This window comes from Aethalodelphis obliquidens, unplaced genomic scaffold, assembly GCF_003676395.1.
Source record: "Aethalodelphis obliquidens isolate GAN/ISIS:26980383/991018 unplaced genomic scaffold, ASM367639v1 scaffold43, whole genome shotgun sequence".
Classification (NCBI taxonomy): Eukaryota; Metazoa; Chordata; class Mammalia; order Artiodactyla; family Delphinidae; genus Aethalodelphis; species Aethalodelphis obliquidens.
Window position 1 is genome coordinate 3,320,245 of NW_020837987.1, and position 17,984 is coordinate 3,338,228.

The following is a 17,984-nucleotide window of genomic DNA, read 5'->3' on the forward strand; positions in this document are numbered from 1 at the left end:
ATATATATATATATAACTCAATCACTTTGCTCAATCACCTAAAACTAACATAATACTGTAAATCAACTATACTTCAATTTTTTTAAAAAAGGCCTACCAATCCAGAATAATGTGTGGATCACCTTTGGATTCTGATTTAAACAAACCAACTGGAAAACAAACAAAAAATTATGAGATAATCTGGGAAATTTGAACAGTGACTAGACATTTCACAACAGTAAGGAGATACTGAAGAATTTTTTAGCTGTGATAATGGTATGTGATTACTTTTTTAAGTCCTTATCATTTAAAACTACATTCCTACATATTTACAGATGAAATCACATGACTACCTTATATAATTTTCTGGAATTTGCTTCAAAATGGTCCCCTGGCTAAGGGGAGAGGGCAGCAGGGATAGAAGTGAGATATGCTGGCATCTGAGCTGGGCACTGCGGAAGTTGAGTGATGGGGGCGTGGGGTGCGTTGCATGATTTGTTCCACTTGTACATGTTTGAAATTAAACATAATAATTTTAAAAAATTTTTCAGATAGCCAACTTTATTCAACTAATTATTAAAATTTAGTTTGGTTTTTCTGTTTTTTCTTCATTCAATATTCATGACACTGGGCACTGTTGGAGATATGGTGCTTTGTCCTCATGGACATTACGTTCTAAGTGGAGGATAGAGATTTCTGAATAATAAAACACATATACCATATATCAGTAAGTTCTATGCAGAAAATAAAGCAGAATATCAGGACAGAGAATGACTGGAGTGGGGCAAGGGTTCGCTAACTCAGGTAGAGTGGTTACGGAGGTCTCTGAGGAAGTAGCTTCTGAGCAAGGAATGGATGAAGAGAAGGAACCACCAACTAAAGATCTAAGGGAAGAACATTTTTGTCAGAAGAAAGCATGTGCAAAGGTCCTGAATGGGCTTGGTGGTAGCAGATATGGAATGAGAAATGGGGGAGAAAAACATAAAAATTTTAAATGTTAATGAAAGTGCAACTTAAAGAAAGAAACGGGAGGCCCTCAGGTATGAGCCAGAACTGAGAAACGGCCTCAAGGTTCCTAGGTGGCCTCAAGGCAGCCGTGAACACAGAAAGATCTTGGAAACCCGAGGGTTGGCCCCAGGCCAGGGGACAGCATGAACCAGGCCTAGGGGATGTTTACGCAGGCCAAGGGATTGCCCCACTCCAGCTCAATGGATCAAAGAGTCACATAGTCCCATCTGAGGAAGGGCCTCCAAGGGACCAGCAACTTCTGAGGTGCTTCAGAGACACCCCACCCCTGTCCCCACACCTGTGACTGCATTCTGTGAGCCTGTTTACACACACCTTCTCCGCCTCCTTAGCTTGAATAAGGCATGACCGGCTCCTACTTCACTGAATCCCCATCACCAAGCACACTGCTCACCATATGGTAGGTGCCAATCAATATCTGTTGAGTGCACTGGGGGCCTCCAATTTCAGGGACTCCCCCAAAGTTTTCAGGCAGACAATGCTGCCCGGGGCACTTCATTGCAAGCACAAGCCAGGGCTGGCTCTCTGTGGCCCCATCCATCTCCACCAGGATCCTGCTGAGACCGGGGTGAGGAAGCCAGCCACGGAGAAGTAGGGTGGAGCAGCTATGAAGCCACCCTCCGGAGACAGGGCCAGGTGCCTGGGGGCTCTCGTAAGATGGAGGTTCAGACTACCTCTGGAACAGAGGTCATGGAGTTGCTTTTGTTTGTCTGTTTATTTGTCTGCATTGGGTCTCTGTTGCTGCGCGCGGGCTTTCTCTAGTTGCGGCGAGTGGGGGCTACTCTTCGTTGCAGTGTGTGGGCTTCTCATTGCAGTGGCTTCTCTTGTTGCGGAGCATGGGCTCTAGGCACGCGAGCTTCAGTAGTTGTGGCTCACGGGCTCAGTAGTTGTGGCTCAGGGCTCTAGAGCACAGGCTCAGTAGTTGTGGTGCACGGGCTTAGTTGCTCTGCGGCATGTGGGATCTTCCCGGACCAGGGCTCGAACCCATGTCCCCTGCATTGCAGGCAGATTCTTAACCACTGCACCACCAGGGAAGTCCCGAGGCCATGGAGTTTTAACAGCCGGTATGGAGGACACAAACTTTACAGTGACCAAGCAGACCATAAGTTAGGGACCTACTCAGTTCAGAGCTTAACAGTAAAACTTTTTATTATAGCCCCTTTATAAAATTTTTTAAATAAGTAATCATCATTAAAGAAGAGAAAGAATAAAAGCAAGAAGCAGCATTAGTCTTATCACCCCAGGGTGCCCTCCTGACTCCTCACCAGGCTGGGTCATCCACTCCACAGGAGCCCATGACCACTTCTGTCCTAATACTCATCCCTCTGTGCTGCAAATGGCCTGTTTCTGGGATTCCCTGAAGGCATGCTGTGTTCCCCTTTCATCCATGTAACCCTGCAAACCCAACACAGTGCCTAGATGTTCAATGTCTGTCACCTCAATCTATACTAAACAAATCCTGAGAACTAGAATATGGACCTCAGCACCCTTAGCTCAGCTGTATGGGTATTTACTGGAAAGTCAGTTCTCTGGAACGTGGAAGCCATTGCTGCTGGGTTCTTAGGCTAGCCCTCAGAAGCCTGAGTACCCCATAATTAGAGGGCCACAATAAAAGGACCAAATTTAATCCCCTTTTGTCATTTTTGTTTTTCCTACAGGCAAATGGACCCACCTGCAGTCCACCAGGGAAACCTAGAGAACTTTTGCCATAGCTCCATGGACAAGAGACCCAGGGGTACAGCAGGCCTGCCCAGCTGGCTCTGAAAAAGCCACGGTGCATAATAGCTGGATGGTTACAAGAACAGATGACCATGAGAAGCAGTGTATGGGTGCCACAGGCCTCTGGGCTTGGAATGGGGGGACGTTGGGAGAGGAGCCTCCACGGATCAGTCAAAGAGCGGATGGTGGAGGACGTGGAGGTAGTCCCATCAAAGGCGGCCAAACCCGGGGAGGGGCTGGGGCAGGTGAGGGGCCCGCCAACCTCCACCCTCAGCTGGCGTGTGAGGGCGGGGCCCAAGCTCGGCTCGCAGGGGTAAGAGGGAAGGCAGTTAACCCTGGGGATACACACATTCAAAAGTCGTGACTTCACACTTTTAGAGCCCACTAAAGGACTCTAATCCCCAGGGAAGATTCAGGGGCCGCCAAAGTTGGCCCAAAGGCCAAGCCCCATGGAAGGAAATTCAGCATTCACCTGCTGAGGTCACGTGGGTCCTTCAGCAGTGGCAGAAAGGATGGGCGCTCTTCTAGAGGCCACTGGGATACTCTACTGTTTCATTCAACCAACGGACACGGAAGGAGCACTACAACAGATTAGACAGGGATGAGCCGGGGCTCCATCACACGGCCAACAGTTGGCAGGGGCTAGTCACCAACACCTGGCCAGGCTGAGCAGGATGGCGAGAGCTAGCTCCTTCCCACAGCTGACCTGTGCTAAGGAGTTGGCCTTGCTGATTCTCGAGTCCCACCGAACGAGGCCAAGGAAGGCCCGAAATCTAGTGCTGCCCAGTGTGGGCCCCAAGCAGCCCCTCATGGATCTCAGTGGGGGCTGCAGTAAGGGGCCTAGGGCACCACTGGAATGCAGGATGACACAGCTTAAGAAGCATCTTTCTGCAAATCTCCTGAGCTGTTTTGCAGATGTGAACCACGCCCCCCCCCCCACACACACACAAATGGAAGAACTACTAGAGGACATAGCCCAGGCCTCTTGGAGCCTAAGGACTGATAGCCCCTGTGACACCACCCTGCTGCCTCGCCATCAGCCAATCAGAGAGCTGTGTACAAGCTGATCACATATCATTCGACACCCCCCCGCCCCCCCCCAGTGTCGGGCTGGCAACACAGTGATGAGCAAGACAGACAGGTCCCCCAGGGCTTCCTGAGAAAGAACTGCGGGTCCACAGTGTAGCATCTTAAAAAGAGAAAGTTACATATGATGACACACTCTTATCTAGACAACATTTTTTTTAAATATCATAGAACAAAGATGGGAAGGAAGTATTTCCCAAGTTGGGTCAGGCCCTCCCATTTAACATGATGGCTTGGCTTCCTTTACTTTTTCTCTGTGACACTTACCATAATTACTCAGTATGTATCCACAGTGTGACCATCTCTCCCACTAGAATTTCAGCTCCATGAGGGTAAAGATCATGATGCCTATTCATGGTTTTGGCTGAATCCCCACATCAAACATAGTGCCTTGCATACAGCAGCATTTAATAGCTACTGTGAAATGAATGGATGACAGTGAATGCCTCTGGTGAGCTTTATGAGATTTTTATTTTCTTCTTTGGAAACAGCTCTACTCTCTTTTTTTATAACGAAGTTTATGACTTCTAAAATCCAAAGTAAAAAAATTCTGGGAAAAAGATATTAATCACAAAACCAATCATAAAAACAAGAAGGGACTTGAAAAAAAATCAGGCTTCTGAGGGCAGAGAGTTGGACTGGGTATGGGGAAAAGCCAGCTCCAAGCTTGTAGAGAAACCCGAGTTAACTGATTTCTCCATTGGTTCAAATCCTCAGCCGCCTGACACACCTAAGATCGTATCACATGGCAAGAGAAGCAGGAACACAAGTAGGAGAAGAGGACAACGTAGGAAAAGAAGAGGGCCCAAGGCAGATGGGTGGCACAAAGGCACCCAGCTCGCTGTGTCCCACGGTGTAAGTAAGATGCCTGCCAAGTTCACCAATCTGGGAACCAGAAAGACCTGCAGCACAGGGCCTGCCCTCCCTCCAGGCAGCAGACTATGGTTTCTCTCTCTTCTCTTGCTCCTGTTCCCTGGCTGCTCCTGTAGGCTTCTGAGGTTGTGGCCCCTATTACAAAAGTTCTCGGTCCTTTCTCTTTAGGAAATGCCTTTGAAGGTGACATACATGTGTGTGTATACACGTTCCCTTATCCTATGGGAGTGAGCACCCATCTCACAAACGAGGAGGAATATGATTTCTGCCCTGGAGAAGCCCTCCTGGTCCCCATGGAAACAAGAGAAACAGAGGTGAGACCAGTGACAACAGGGGCTGAGAGTTCAGAGAAAGGATTACACCCTGGGCTGGTGCAGTCCCAGGAGGCTGCCTGGAGGAAGCAGCTTGGGGCGGTCCCCCTCTGCTCATTCATATACCAAGCATGGTCTGGGGCTTGGTGCACTTAGCAGGCCTGTACCTGACTCCCTCTAAACTTAACTGAAGTCTACCATATTTGGGGCCTTGTCAGCATTGCTCAGTTCAAGCCTCATGGAGAAGGACCACCCTCGGGATCGATGCACTTACAATGCCACGGGTTTGGGCCACCTTGTTGCACAAGTCAGGACGCCACTTTTGAAGAGCCAGATAGAAGGGATTTTTCAGGAGGTCCTCATCATACAGAGCCATATGGACTTCAGATGGGGCAAAAAGAGTCTCCTGGGACGAGAGAGGAAAAAGCAGTAAATGACCACTTTCAGAATGACCTAACACATAAAAGTCCTGATCTAACAATTTCTAAAAAGCATCCCTGACACATATTACTCTACACTACAGACCTAACACGGCATCGGGAAAGATCAAAGATAACCCACCAATTCCAAGATGACTTTTTTTACAGGTTAAATGTATAAATTATGCTCAGAAAATCTTCTTGACTCCAAGTCACTGCAAAAGTAAAAAATGGCTGTTTTTAGAACATCATACATGACCCAAATTATAACATCTTAAAGATATGCATGTTTTTAATGAAATATTTTTACCATAGAGTAATAATGCTAATCTACCACCCAGAATTACCGAATCTTAACCACTTTGCCGTATTTGCCTCAGATTTTCTTTTCAGAAATAAAGTATATCAGAGTAGACTGGATCCCCCATGTGCCCCTCCCCATCCCATTCTCTCCTCCCCTTTCAGAGGCAACCACTATCCTGAAGTGGTTTCTGTATCCTTCTTGCTCATGTTTGTACTCCTTTTTAAACTCATGTATTCATAAATAATATAAAATCTTGTTTTTTAAAATATTTATTTTTTGGCTGTGTTGGGTCTTTGTTGCTGTGCACAGGCTTTCTCTAGTTGTGGCGGGCGGGGCCTACTCTTTGTTGTGGTGCACGGGCTTCGCATTGTGGTGGCTTCTCTAGTTGCTGAGCACGGGCTCTAAGTGTGTGGGCTTCAGTAGTTGTGGCACGCAGGCTCAGTAGTTGTGGCTTGCGGGCTCTAGAGCGCAGGCTAATTAGTTGTGGCGCACGGGCTTAGTTGCTCCACGGCATGTGGGATCTTCCCGGACCAGGGCTTGAACCCATGTCCCCTGCATTGGCAGGCAGATTCTTAACCACTGCGCCACCAGAGAAGTCCTAAAGTCTTGTTTTATGCGCTCCAAAATCTACATAAATGGTATCACACTACAAGTAGTTTGGAACATATGCTTTTCAATCACCACTATGTTTTCAAGTTCTAGCCGTGCTGATCCATACAGCTCCCATTCATTCACTAATTTCTGCTGTACAGTATTAAGTGAACATGACACAATTTATTTATCTAACATCCTATACTTAAGTTGCTTCCACATTTTCAGAATTAAAAACAATGCTAAAATGAACGTTCTTATACCCTTATGTGTTCCTGGAGCACATATCCAGGAATGTTGCTAGCAGAGACACTGCGTCATGCATCCACCTGCACCTTCCCCAGATGCTGACAACGCTGGACCACTTCCAACCTCCATGCAAAGTCCATGAGCATTTCCCTTCTTCATGTCACATCCTAGCCAACGCTTCTTAGTAACGTCAGGCTAGTTCATTTCTGCCAGTGAGTATACAATAGTATTTCACTGTTTCTAATTTTCATTTCTCTAATGAAGTGGAACATCATTTCCTTACATTCTATAAATTACCTTATCATGTCTTTTGACCACTCTTCTAATGGGTTCTTGGCCTTTTTCTTATGATTGGTAGTTCTTTACAGATCTGGACACCAAAAGATGTTGCAAATATCTTCTCCCAATCTGTGACTTGTTTCTTCATTTTTCCTACTGGGTGTTTTCAGAAATAAAAGTGCTTGATTTTTTTTTTAACATCTTTATTGGAGTATAATTGCTCTACATTGTTGTGTTAGTTTCTGCTGTATAACAAAGTGAATCAGCTATACATATACATATATCCCCATATCCCCTCCCTCTTGCGTCTCCCTCCCACCCTCCCTATCCCACCCCTCTAGGTGGTCACAAAGCACCGAGCTGATCTCCCTGTGCTATGCGGCTGCTTTCCACTAGCTATCTATTTTACATTTGGTAGTGTATGTATGTCAATGCCACTCTCTCAAAAAGTACTTGATTTTAACGTGACTGAACTTGTCCGTCTTTGCCTTTACTGGTCGGTGCTTTTGGGATCTAAGGAAAGCCTATCTATCATCTCGGCATGCCCCTTGGTAAACTGACTTCACTATTCCCCCTCTGAGAAGGTGGAGCCTATTTCCCCGCCCCTTGAATTTAAGCCATCCCTGTGATTTGCTTTAACTAACCAACAGACAGAATTGATGCTCTGTGATTTCTGAGTATCAACCTCAAGAGGCCTTGCAAACTTCACTCTCATTCGTTCGGCAACCTGAGACCACCATGCAATGGAGAAGCCCATGGGATGAAAACCCATGTGGGGAGAGAGAGGCCCAGGTAGTCCAGTGAGGACAGCCAACCCACCAGCTGAATGCAACCACATGAGTGAGCCCAGGTGAGACTAGCAGAACCACCTTGCCAGCCCACAGATTAATAGGACATAATAAATTGTAGCAGTTTTAAGTCACTAATTTGGGGGCTGGTTGGTTATGCAGCAAAGGCTACCTGAAACCACATCCTTTCCAACTCCAAGGCTACAAAAATAGTCCCTGTAATTTCTAAGAATCTTAAAGGTTTTCATTTTTAGGTCTTCAAGTCATCTTTATTTTTATATATGCTATAAATTGGGCATCTAATTTAATTTTTTTCTGAAGGTAAGGTATCTCAGTCTGCTTAGGCTCTGATAACTAAATACAATAGACTGGGGGGTTCAAACAACAAACATTTATTCCTCACAGTTCTGGAAGCTGGGAAGTCCAAAATCAAGGTGCTAGTAGATTTGGTTCTTGGTAAGGGCCCACTTCCTGTACCATAGATGGCCACCTTCTCACTGTATCCTCATGGCAGAGAAAGAGTTCTCCTGTCTCTTCCTCTTTTTGTAAGGCGACTAATTCCATCATTAGGGCCCCATCTTCATGACCTAATCTAACCCCAGTTAGAACCTAAAGCCCCATCTCCAAATACCATCACATTAAGGATTAGGGCTTCAACATATGAATTTGGGTTGGGGCTGGGGGGACACATTCAGTTCAGAGCATAAGCCAACTGTCCCATTGTCTTCTTTTATATATTTTATCCCTTTCACACTAGCTGATAATGCTGCCTTTGTCATACTCCAAGTTCCCATATATGTTTGGCCTATTTCTGGGCTCTATTCTGTTTCAATGGTCTTGACCAGCGCCATCCAACAAATTTAGGTGAGAAAGGTAATTACATATACATTATGCATAATTACATGTCATTTAAAATTTTCTAGTAGCCATATTTTAAAAAGGTGAAATTAAATTATATATTTTATTTACCCTAATACAGCCAAAATACATTTCCAACATGTGATCAATACTTCAAAATTACTGACATATTTTACATTCTTTTTACTTCTACTAACTCTTCAAAATTTGATGTGTATTTTACTCAATTCATACTAGCCTCATTTCAAGTGCTTAATAGCCTCATGTGGCTAGTAGCTATTACATTGGATGGGGAAGGGCTAGACCACATTCATTTTCATGACTACAGCTTCATAATAAGCCTTGACATCTCACAGAGGAAGGCCTCTCCCCTTGTTCTCCAAAATGACTTGGTTATTCCTAATTCTTTATGATATCACATGAACTAGAGTCAGTTTATCAATTCCATGAAAATTCCTATTGGGATTTTTATTGGAACTGCACTAAATTTATGGACTGGAGAGCCAACGTCTTTATAATAACGAATCTTATCATCCATGAACATGGTATGTCTTTCCACCTTCATCCTCTTTTATGTCCTCCAATTAAATTTTCTTCATTAAAGATCATATAAAACTTTTATTAGACATTATTTATATATTCTGTATAGATTTGCTCCTGTTGTGAATGGGGCCTCCAATGCCCCTGGTCTGCTCCCCTTACCATACATCAGTGTGGTTTTACTGAACTGTGAGAGAGGAATATGAAAAATGGGCACAGAAAAGAAGTCAGAGTTTTAGCCATGTCATTTCACCTCTCCGAGCCTCCATCTTAGTCTGTACAATGGAGAATATGAATACCTGTCTTGCAGGATTCCCATTTACATGCTACCTTCACTATTTTTGCTACACTGCACACCAATGTACTGCCACTTTCTGCTAGCCCACATGGTGCCTTTGTGAGAATTACAAAAAGGCACCCCATCTTCCCAGTAGGTACAGTCCTGTGCCACGGCACATGGCTTAGTAAGCAATTCATAGGCTATATATATCAGCCTAGTTTGCCAACACCTCTCCTCCCCCAGGCAGGACACCTGTGCAATAAATAACCTGTACATTTGTACACAATGGCCCTATTGTTAAAGTTTGACATTTTCCTTTAAACACCTACTCCCACTTAAAATTTATTTGTAAAAGAACTCTTATTACTACTTTAAATGAAAAATAGTATCACTTCCCATTAAGATCATCTTAAAATTAAAAATTATATATCCAATTGACATTATTTAAAATCTGGCTACATACCACTGCCTGCCAAAGGTTCTGAACTTGAGCCTGAGGCCTCTTCTCTTCATTAAAAGAAGAAAATTAGCAACTATTAAAGAGCATCAAGTAAACTTACCCTTGATACAATCAGATGAATGAAATATGAGTGAAAAACTGAATTACTTTCTCATTATGTAACAGTATTCCCAAACACCTCTTTGGGAAAACACCAGAACAGTATGCATAAGTGCATTATGAATTCTATTCCTTATAGCTAATGTTAAAAACAGCCACCATTTGAGAGCATCCTTGGTCAGGCACCGTGATGACATCTATACATCCTCATCCCATTTTAATGTTCACAATAACTATAGATAATTAACTATAACTAATGCTCACAATAACCATAGGTATCATTAGCTCCACGTCACAGATGAAGAAACTGAGGGTCAGCTGGCCAACTCCAGGTTAGACAGATGTCAGAATTTATTCTAACACCCATCCCTTTAACCACTACATTCATCATGTAAAATAATTATGCCTGGATTAGGGGTTATTTCATGAGCCACAGATGCACAGACTCCACACTTCATTTCTCCTAAAGGAAAAGTCCCCATGACAGCCACACAGGCTCAGCATCAAATTCCCTTGGTCTTGTCCAGCCTGAGCTGTCTTAGCTGCAGGCCATCCTGGGGACTGCCTAAAGAAGGCCCCTGAGCTCCCTGCAGATCCTCTTAGGGAGAAGAGCCTAGCATGAAAATGGCTACGTATAATCCCTTCACAGGCCCCAGCTCTGCAACCATTCAGGTATTTGAATTGTTGAATTCAATTATTACTGGAACCCAGATAATCCTTTTATGAATCTCTACCAGAACAACTGGATAATATAATTTTGCTAGGACAGAGTCACAAGAAAACAAAATTCTTCCTAGTTCCCGACACAGCTGGTTCTACATGGTGGAGCACAAAAGTAAAGATGCCTTACATAAAAACCACATGAGAAACAGGATGCGACAAGGTCAGACTAAAGCTGGGAAGGGACACTCCTCCTTGCTCCTCAGACAAGATGCTGGCAGAGCAGCAACACCCCTGCCCCCAAGATGGGCTTTGATGGAGGAACTAACCACCTAACTGGGAAGCAAGAAGAGTTAAAAAAATAATAATAATAAAACAAAACAAAAACAGAACGGTGCCAGGAGAAGTAAGGACGAGATAGAGAAGGGAGCAACAGGGAAGGGTTTGGGGTGGGGAGTGTGGGAGGCATCCTTGGCAGGGACCAGAGCAGGGCCAAAGGGTCAGGAGGTGGGAACACGTTCCTGGTGAGCAAAGAAAACTCAAGAATAAACTTTTTTTGACTAGATGTGAAAATGAGCTCTGAGAAATAATAAGAATCCAAACAGAGCAGGTCAGAGAGGGGCAGCATGGGAAGGGAAGGGCCCTGAATGCCACATTAAAACATTCAGTTCAAATGCATGAATGGTGTAAACACACAAGACTCTCAGCAAGCATTGCTCGTGAATGAGATGGAGCTGGCTGGTTTTCAATCCAAGTCATCTGCTCTCTCTTGGGCATCAGTCTCCTGGATGCCAATGACTGGATCCTCTGTCCAGGAGTAGGGATTCAGAGACCTCTGTCCAGCACTGTTCTCGACCTTTCTGTCCCAGTGTTAAAAATATGTAATAATGCTTAATGCCAGAGTTGAATTCTTATATAGGGGTACGTGCTTTAAAATAATCTGACAAGTTTACTTGCAAGAATTGGTTTCATATTTTAAAATATTGAATAACATGTAAAGTAAACTGACTTTTCCTTGTAAAACTGGAAAGACATGTGAATCCTCATATATAAAACTCCTTAAAAAAAAAAAATTCCACCCCTTCCTAAGTGCAAATGATGGGATGATTTATAGAAAATCCAGTGAAGTCAGTCAGAGATACCAAATAACCCTGCATGTGAGTTATCTGAGGTTACTCTGAACAAGACAGCCAAGTGAGGCCTCAGACCGGTTCTGGGCATTTTAGGAGGCGGTGTGCACTCGTGGTTTTGTGGTCTTCAACCGTCCTGCCAGCCCGGATGAGTCTGGCTTGTCAGGGACCATCTGGTGACAGCGTGCAGGCTGGCTCAGCAGAATCCAGCCCAGGAAAGTCTGCACCTCCCAGAGATGCACTCCCTGCTGAAATCTCACTGCTGTGGCTTCTCCTGCCCTGCCAGGGCTCTGACCAAAGACCCCGACCAGGCATATTCTCCAACTGGCTTAATTTGTGACTCAGAAGGAAAAGGCCAAAAGGGAAAACTTTTTATCCATCTATGTTTAATACCAAATGGAAGCAATTTTATGATGTAACGTGTGGCACTACCGTCACTTGTGTCCTTCTGGCCTGTAATGTCTATGGCTCCTGCCCATATGTCTCTCAAAGCTCTTCTTCAAAGCACTATGCAGCCTCGCTGCCTGGCTCACTGCAGGCATGCAGTAACTGCTGGCCCCACTTGAACAAAATGATAGTGACGTGTTAGAAAAAGATCAAGCTCCCAGGAAGGGATCATCTGTCACAGAAGCTGGAAATCCACCGCCCAGACGCAGGGGAGGGTGAGGGGCTGGCCCCAGGCGGTCCTGCAGGCACTGGCCAAAAGCCAGAAAAATGAACATGCTCAGAGCTGGCTAAACACAATGACTGCTGGAATGTGGAGGATCACGGTAGGAGAGAAGGCCTCAGGGCTGGAAGAGGGCTGTGACCACTCACGGAGCGGGGGAAGTTTGGAGGAGCATAACTGCCCCTTGGAATGCCATTCCATCACCCTGCTCCTAGAATTGCAGGGGAGCCACCAGCACCCACGTCCCTGCCAGTATTTTGGGCAGGAGGGCAGGAAGTCCAAGGACCACTGCTCAGTGTCTCTCGGGTGTGGAAGCAACCTCAGGACAAATCATGTCCAATTGTTGGGGTCTGAATCCTTTCTATATCTGGTACCTATCATCGCATGGTCACATTCCCCTGCTCCCCTAGGAAAGGAGGAAGTTACTGGACACCCACCTAATCCTGGCACTTCATAAACAGAGGGACAGCCCTGACAGAGACACTAACAGAGGCAGACATGCGAAGAGCAAAGCCCCAGCAGCCGCCCTCATGAGGGCAACACAGTCCAAGAGCCACAAGGAGGCACAATCAAGACCTTGACCCAAGGCTCTATGCAGACACTTACTGCTGCTCTCCCGGCAGGTGGGATTATTTCGGGTGACAAGCCAAGGTGAGGAGAACTCACCCAAGGTGTCCACCCAGCTTCAGCGGCCCAACTGCTTTCCTGCCACTAGGGCTCCTGAGAAGTACCTGTGTCTCCCCCCATCCTGCACTTCTCCCTCTGAGGCCGACAGGCCCTGCCTCTTGATTCACCACAGACCTGTCCACCTGAAAGACACAAAGTGATCTTTCCAACACTGAAGTCTGTGCAGGATTCTTCAATGACTTCCCCTCCACTCCCTACCAGATGAACTCTCAACTTCTCTGCATGGCATGGAGGGCCTCACTCCTGGCCTCCTGCCCACCTCTGCAGCTTCATCTCCCTCTGCTGTCCCCAGAGCTCCCCAAAGAGATGCGCTCTCCCTTCTTTTACCGATTTTGTCCTAAAAACTACTCTTCCTCTGTCAAGGCCCCATTTGGCCCATAGGTGGCTGGGACCCTCCACCTCAGAGAATGGCCAAGGGCCAGAGTACCACCCAACCCTGGCCACAAACCACCAGTGAAACAACCAATTAAAGGACAGACTGCTGAGTGAGAACGAGCCCTGAACCTAGCGCTCTGGACCCCGGGGGGCTGCCTCAACATCAGGCCCGGCAAGGCGGCCTGGAAATGTAAATATCCCGCTAATATCTGTCGCTCTTCTCTAGGGCTGGTGGAAGGGTACATGACTTAATCAAAATAGGGGCCTCTCTCCCTAAAACCCACAGACTTGGAAAATTCCAGCTCGCATGGCAAACTAGTAGTCCCTACAGTCGCCCCTGCCCCTCATTCCCTGAATGTCCTAAATCCTCAATGAAGACGCGCCACTTGCTCCCGTGGCCCTGCACGGGCCGCGAGTGCCCACGTCCCCAGCACCTCCAGAGTCGGCCAGAGCGGCACGGCCTTCCTCTCGAGCCTACGGGCAGTCCATTTTCAACGAAAAGAAGTGAACAGACCCAGAGTCCGGAACACCTCTTGGTGCTTCCTAGTTTTCCTGGAGAAATCTTTACCCAGCAGGAAGACGAGACCCCGCCCCATGAGAGGCAGGCTAGCAGGGATTCCCTCCTCTCTCCCCCGCGCTTTTATTACCGCGGGGACCACGACAGCTCGACCCGATGCTCCGGACCCCCACCCCCACCCTCCCCTCCACCCGCCCCGCCAGGCCTCCCTTAAACCGTGGAGGCCACCCAGCCCGTGAACGACAGTGCTGCCCCAAGTCTGAGCTCCCGGGATCCCGGACCTGCTGACCTGTCCTGGAGCCGCGGGAGTCAGAGGGCACATGCTTCGCCAACCCCACCCCTAGCCTCGCAAACACACCAGAGGAGCAGAGCGAGCCCGGCTGAGGACAGGAGCCGGAGAGCCCGGGCGGGGCAGTCCACCCGGCGATGGGCCGGGGCCCTGGAGGCCGCCCGGAGACCGCCAGCCCAGCTTGGGGCGCCGGCTGAGGAAAGGAAAGAGCCCCTCCCCCTTCCAGCTCCGGGGCCCCGCCCGGCCTCTGGGCCCCGAGGCGCAGCAGTCCCGAGGGAAGGAGGGCGCGGGAGGAGACAGGAGGGAGGACACTTACTTAAAAGGCTACATAGTTTCACTCCCCGCTCTTCCCAGAGCGGCGCCGACCCCCTCCCGGCCCCTCGGTTCAGACCTCAGGCCCACCACCCCAACGCCGCAGATCTGCTCCACCGCCCACCCCCGTCGGGCGGAGCCGCGCCTCAAGATCTCTGGTCAGCCCAATGAGAGGTCGTCTTTATTCAGAGTGACGCGTGCGCAGAGCAATCATTGAGTCCGCCCAGCCGGGGGTGGGGCTCAGGAGGCACACAGCACTTCCTACTCAGGCTGGACCAGCCCAGAGCCACCGACTGCGCGTGCCCGGAACGGGAGGGGGCGGGGCCGAGAGCAGATCTGATCCAAGGGGTGGGGTCCAAGCTCTGTTGCTGGAAAGCGGGCTGGTCTAAGAAGGGGAGATTTTGGGAGCCGTCCCGCCCCGCAGATCGCCCTTTACTGCTCGTTTTGGGAGACGGAGGTGCCCAATCCTACGAGGCATAACCACTCCCGTCGCTGGCAGGGTCTAAGAGTCAGGGTACCAGGGTTCTAGCCCCTTCACTTGCATGGACGTGGCGTGATCCTAGCCCCCCCTTTTTTTATCGAGCCTCAGTTTCCCCTTCCGTAAAACAGAGGATTGGATCTGACGAGCGCTAATATTCCAGACCGTAATGGGGTGCGGAGGGGGAGATGGGGGACCTACACGTGACCTCCCGCGTGGGGCCCCGCCTATCCCTGGTCCAGGGGATGAAAGCGCCCAGCGAGGACGGGAGGGGGTGGGCGGATCCTAAGAAACCCTACCCGGCCGCCCTTGGCAGCAGCTAAGGCTGAGGGCGCGGCTCCGCGGCCGGCTAGCCCTGGCGACTGCACCGGAGGAGGATGGCGACCGCAACCCGGGCTTCGCGGGTGGCTACCGTGGAGGCGAGGACTGCGCAGAGATTCGGCGTGTGACTAGGAGCGCACCTGGGGAGGATGGACGAGGGGACGGGAAACAGCTAACGGCTCTCTCTCCGCGCCGAGTCCGCGGAAGCGCACGTCGTGGATCCTGAGCGGCTCTGTAGACAGCAGCGGCAGTGGCTAGCTCCTCTCAGGCCATGAGGAGTGCTCGGGCCGCCTGGCCAGGGGACGCCGTCGGGGCTGGCTGTGTCCTGCTGCGCTGAGGGCGTGAGGCTGAGAGGGGCGCAGGCGGCCGGGCTGCGCCGGAGAGCAGCGCCATGGCGAAGGAGGAGTGCAAGGCACTACTGGACGCGCTCAATAAGGCGACTGCATGCTACCACCACCTGGTACTGACCATCGGCGGCTCCGCGGACTCGCAGAACCTGCGAGAGGAGCTGCAGAAGACGCGCCAGAAGGCGCAAGAGCTGGCGGTGGCCATCCGCGGCCGACTGACACCTCCGCTGCGCGACCGGGGCCTGGGCGCTGAGGAACGTGCCGAGTTCGAGCGCCTCTGGGTGGCCTTCTCTGGCTGCCTGGACTTGCTGGAAGCGGACATGCGGCGTGCGCTGACCTTGGGCACCGAGTTCCCGCTGAATAAGCCGCTGCGGCCGCTCGTGCGTACCGGGGTGGAAGGCGGCGCAGCGAACGTAGCGGCGCGCGCCCTGAGCGCCCGCAGCCTGCGGCACGAGGCGGAGCGCGGCTTCGACGTGGAAGACCTTCACCAGCTGGAGCGGGAGATCCTTCAGGTGGGCGAGATGATCCACGATATGGAGATGAAGGTCAACGTGCCCCGCTGGACGGTGCAGGCCCGGCAGGCGGCAGGCGCCGAGCTCCTGGCCAGGCCCAGCGCCGGCGTCTCCTCGATGCGCTGTGTGTCCGTAGAGCAGCGCGTGGGGCCCTGCGACCTGAGCAAGGCCCTGGCCGCCACCATCTTCAGCGCCGTGCTGCTGGCGGCTGTGGCCTTGGCCGTGTGTGTGGCGAAGCTGAGTTGACCCATACGCGAACGACCTCCTCGCTACCCGGAGACACCCCTCGGAGAACATCTGCAACCGCCAGGACTAGGGATGAGAGTGGGATCTGGCATGTTTAAGGGGAGCGGTTCTAAAACCCTGCGTGTGTACGTGTATGTTTATACGCGCGTTTCAAGCACACATCTGCCTGGGCAGAACATGGCTTCCTCTTGATGGCCCCGGGAGGAGTTAATTTTGCGCGGGCCACCGGGTCATTACCGCTAATGTATGCAGGAGCTTTATCCCCTATTAATAGTTCGTAGTGAGCGGAGATTCCTCCGAGTTAATACCGCCTGTGCTGCCGGGGCGTGTTTACACTGAGTCTGAGCTTGGTGTCCCCACCCCTGCCGGTGATTCCCATTCTCCGAGTGGGGCAGTTTGGAAAGAGGGTGAGGTGAAATGAAGTGTGTTTTGGCCTGTGTGTGTGTGTTGGGTTTGTTTTCTAGACGAGAAAACAAACTGCAATAAGAGGTAAGCAGTTTTTATTACCTTAATCCTTTGGGGCCTAAGCTTAGGAGAGTGTGCAAATAGAAGTTCATGCAACGTGCTTTCTTTTAGCACATGATTACACACTTCTGCACACCCTTGCCTATTGAAAAGGGCTCTGCCCAGTCAGTCTGGAAGGGGTGCAAGCTTTGGGAAGGGCCACCGGCTATCTAAACAGGCACCTTCTCCTTAGCTGGGGCTTATTTTTGTTCCAGAACTAGACTAGAGTTTTTATCCTCCTTTGGGGGAGGGCTGGGGAATCCTCTTTGGAGCCCTTAATCCTATCTATCCCTTGGAATTTGCTTGCTGGCCAGTAGGAGAGCTGGCTTTGGAGGGAGCTGCACAGCTCCCTGACCTGGACACTGCCCCCTGAGAGGGTCAAGTGGGGCATCACTGGGCACAGAGGTCTTGAGCCAATTAGCCCTGAGACTGGGTTAGAACGTAACAGCTTTAACTTCAAATTTAAGGAGATTTAAAAAAAAAATCATTTGTTAGAAAAATCCTGTAGCCACATTGTGTACTGTCAAAGCTGTTTTTTTTTTATAAAGGACATTTGGCCACGAATTCATACGGGTGCCAATGAGTCATACACAGTGTCTTTACTTATATACTTAGATTGCTAAACATACATCTCCACCTATTTTTAAAATCTATCTTCTTAAGGCAGGAGATCATAGCATAAACTACTGGAACCACAGATGTAGATGACAGAAGTTAGGTGGCCCTAGCCTCTTTGTGGCAGTAAATAAGGAAATGTGGTAAACACCTTAGGTCCCAGGCTAGAATTTGCCTGAGCACTGAGCTCCCACGTGTGGATCAGAGAGAGCCTTGTTGGGGAAGTAAGGCTGAGAAAACAGATGCGTTTAACTCTGAAGGTAGTTTGGAATAAAACCCAGAGATTGGTTTGGCTGAAAAGTGACACGGATTTTTTTTTTCTCTCTCTTTTTCACCCCAGAAGTGAGAAAGGGGACTAGGAGGAGGGAATCGGCAAGTTTTCACAAGGGCAGTTTGGAGGGTCAAGGGTCAGAAGCAAATAGCAGCAGTAGTGCTGTCTGGGCACCCAGTCCGACGGGCCACC

The 17,984-nt window shown here is 49.1% G+C and overlaps 2 protein-coding genes across 23 annotated transcripts in view; one reads left to right on the forward strand and one right to left on the reverse strand.

The window, feature by feature from the left end:
• ANKRD27 (ankyrin repeat domain 27) overlaps positions 1-14,630 on the reverse strand; it is a 53,939-nt gene extending 39,309 nt beyond the window's left edge. For 13 of the 22 annotated variants that reach the window (XM_027079303.1, XM_027079317.1, XM_027079316.1 and 10 more), the window contains exons 1-4: positions 14,503-14,630; positions 6,855-6,992; positions 5,556-5,628; positions 5,269-5,400 (exon numbers count right to left, since the gene is read on the reverse strand). In XM_027079303.1, the coding sequence (XP_026935104.1) occupies positions 5,269-5,370 (102 nt within the window). In that variant the 5' untranslated portion in view covers positions 5,371-5,400; positions 5,556-5,628; positions 6,855-6,992; positions 14,503-14,630. Of the gene's footprint in view, positions 1-5,268; positions 5,401-5,555; positions 5,629-6,571; positions 6,764-6,854; positions 6,993-12,984; positions 13,971-14,186; positions 14,433-14,502 lie in introns of those variants that run through there. The other 9 variants (XM_027079313.1, XM_027079302.1, XM_027079304.1 and 6 more) reach the window with 8 other exon arrangements.
• A 241-nt stretch (positions 14,631-14,871) lies between these two features.
• RGS9BP (regulator of G protein signaling 9 binding protein) lies at positions 14,872-17,481 on the forward strand. Its single transcript, XM_027079320.1, has one exon. It carries the CDS (start codon positions 15,689-15,691, stop codon positions 16,400-16,402), a length of 714 nt encoding a protein of 237 aa, XP_026935121.1. The 5' UTR covers positions 14,872-15,688; the 3' UTR covers positions 16,403-17,481.
• The last annotated feature ends 503 nt before the right edge of the window (positions 17,482-17,984 follow it).

Excerpts from the sequence above, each read along its gene's own strand:
- RGS9BP (XM_027079320.1), top strand. The coding sequence starts at position 15,689 with ATGGCGAAGGAGGAGTGCAAGGCACTACTGGACGCGCTCAATAAGGCG.